Source organism: Sesamum indicum, linkage group LG7 (genome assembly GCF_000512975.1).
Source record: "Sesamum indicum cultivar Zhongzhi No. 13 linkage group LG7, S_indicum_v1.0, whole genome shotgun sequence".
Classification (NCBI taxonomy): Eukaryota; Viridiplantae; Streptophyta; class Magnoliopsida; order Lamiales; family Pedaliaceae; genus Sesamum; species Sesamum indicum.
Window position 1 is genome coordinate 3,337,364 of NC_026151.1, and position 3,126 is coordinate 3,340,489.

General features: G+C 32.2%; 1 protein-coding gene across 1 annotated transcript; it reads right to left on the reverse strand.

The window, feature by feature from the left end:
- On the reverse strand, positions 1,714-3,126 carry LOC105166092 (bZIP transcription factor 44). Its single transcript, XM_011085319.2, has one exon. The coding sequence runs from the start codon at positions 2,501-2,503 to the stop codon at positions 2,009-2,011; it is 495 nt and encodes a 164-aa protein (XP_011083621.1). The 5' UTR covers positions 2,504-3,126; the 3' UTR covers positions 1,714-2,008.

Below are 3,126 nucleotides of genomic sequence, written 5' to 3' on the forward strand. Positions count from 1 at the left end.
GTTAAATTTGGTAGGTTATGTCTCCAGCTGACCAACTGATCATCTAATTACATGATTTAGAAAATAAAAGCATATGTAGCTAGCTAGCAAACATTACCACCACAACTTGATCAAACCACTTAATTTGTCTCCACTAATTAAACAAGAAACAAGAAAAGGACACAATTAATAAATTAAATTATATTAATTAATTATGTTAAGCTTTTACTAATTACCTTAATATTAATAGACAGAGACAGACATGTACCTGTGCTTTCATCACCACCCATGCTTATATGGGAACAAATTTTATTATTTACAATTATTAATTTATTCCTTAACATTCAATTATTAATCTCTCATGTAATTAATTTCCTTTTTAAATATATATTAATTTAATTACTATTATGAGTCTTTTCACCTCATATATATAAGATAGAGATGGGCACACTACAAAAAAAAAAAAAAAAAATTGATTAGTCCCTATAATATATATCATCACTGTTCAAAAGTTGTATTAAATCAATGATATTTATTACGATCAGATAAAATTGAGAGAAAATTAATGACGGTTAATCAACAATTCATATGATGTTATTTATGATCACCAAATTATTTGCCATAATTTTTAGCTATAACAAATATTCTGGATCGCTTGCAAAAATAACGACTAATAGTCATTATACAACTTGATTAATTATTATCCGTCATAATTTTTTATTTTTAACCATAATAATTACCATAGTGAAAATTCATATTTCTTTTGACATCGATCAAAGGAAATTAATTGAGTTCTTCCACACCTCTTTAGATTTGATATAATTACAAATACATCATTATTTTTTGAAAAATTATAAATACCCCATAATTTAAACGTACGCTTAACAACAAGCATGTCTCTATCTAGCTTTTGTGGTGACTTCCCACAACGCCTTTTTGAATTATGAATTATATAACTTTTTTAAAATATTTTGTTGGACCAATATGCTTTATGTATTATTAACTTTACCACTCACAATTTGTGTTCTCAAATATATTTATTTTGAAAAAATTAACAAAGATAAAATATTAATTTTCACTGCATGATCTAGAAATTACATAATTAATTTTTATTTGAAGCAGTATTTGTAATTTTTTCATAATTATATCAAAATATAATAGACTTGGCTAGCTATAATTTACCCTATAAATTATTTAAATTTGACCATATCTGATTTGAACTAAAATTTGAGCATATTTAAACAAAATTGACATATGAATCACATTTTGTGTTAACTTAATAGTAGTTTAATAGATATAAGAAACACATTAAATAAAATGACTATTCACTGCAATTTTTAATAACTATGAACAAAAAATCGTGGTAAATATCTTTTATTGACCACGATTAAGTAAAACTAATACAAAAACATAAATTTTCCACCATCACAGATACCACGATCAATAATCGTTGCTTCGTCGTGGTCAATGACTATTTACTACAACTTCTATTTTGTAATTAACTATGACAATTAATCATAGTTAAATGTTGTATTTTCTTTATAGTGAAAAAAAAAAGAAATTGACGATTTTATTTAATAGATATAAGATGAGTGGAACCCTTTATTTGGTATTTGACTATTATAAGATATATATGTAGAAGCAAGTGAACAAGATTAGTCAAATGAACCATCATGTGTTATAATTATTAATTATTATAATTAAATAGATGAACACATCAAACTCAAAAGTCGGTGTAGAAAATTCAAATAAAAATAGTAATTAGGAGTAATTAAAGCAGTTTAGGACATGAGGATACAAGTGGGGGAGATATTATCACCACTAAATACTGACCCATTTACACACCAAGAACCCCATCTCCCCCTCATTAATTTTCTACTTCTGATCATTGAAACCATAATATAATTGTAATTATATATTAAGTAATCCTTTTAACCCCAGATCCTAATTGAACTAAATAATAAAAATTACAATCAAATTTGCCAAGAAAATCTTGATCCCGGAATCCCAATGATGATGATGATGATGATCAGTAATCAAACAGCTCAGCTGAGGCCATGATGGGATGTTGGGTAAGCCCCATCATGTTATTCCATGGGTTGTTCAACACACTATCACCAAATCCCTGATGCTGAAACTCCTCCGCCTCGAACATGCAGCTTCCGCCCCCCACGGCGGTGGAGGAGTTGATGTAATTCAAGATCTCGTTCAAGGACTGGAGTCTTTGCGTTAGCTCCATCATCTGAGCCCTCAACACCGAGTTCTCAGCCTCCACATTCACATAGTGCTGTGTGGTGACGTTCATGCTGCTCAAAATCTGGCCGTTCTCCTTCTTCAGTTGAGCCACCTGAGCCATCAGATCATCCAAATGCTTCTGCTTCCTCAGCCTGGACCGCCGCGCCGACTCCCTGTTCGACTGCATTCTCTTCCTCTTCCTCTGATCCATCAGGTTCCTCAAATCCTCCTCAGAACCGGAGTTCTGAATCGGCGGCGAGCCGGAGGAGTTCCCACTGGAAGAAGCCATTTTCGCGCGTTTCCACCAAAAGGGTCACCGGATCGTATGAATTACGCTTATTTCTTTGATCAAATAGTAAAAGTTTTCAAGATCACAAAAATATATATAGATATATATATATATATATAGATATGTATGTAATTAGGGGGTTGTTTGGATGGAAGGGTAGTTAACTTATGAGAAAACGTAGAACCAGTAGAGAAAGACAACAGAGAAAGATTGAACAAGATGGGTCCTGCGCCTGAGGGAAGAATTGATCATAAAACCGGACCTGAGGATTTCACTGAGTACAGGAGACATCAATCTCAAACATCAACAACACTTTCTGCAGCATCAATATATATATATATATGTATGTATGTATTTTTCACAAGATTTTGAACAAAGTTTCTGCCTATTTTCCGGCAGAGTAGCAGCCCCAAAAACGGGCAGAATCTGCCCAGAAATCTAAAGATTTTTGGACAAAAACGAGCAGAATATGCCCAAGAAACGAAACAAGAAAAAGGAGGAGAAAACAAGAGAAGGAAATCAATTAAGACAAAGCTTTAGGGAGGGAAGAAAAGAGAAGAGGAAGAGGTTTTTGAGGAAGGGGAAGGGCCTGATTTATAGCAGAAAAGGGTGGGCGACAAAAT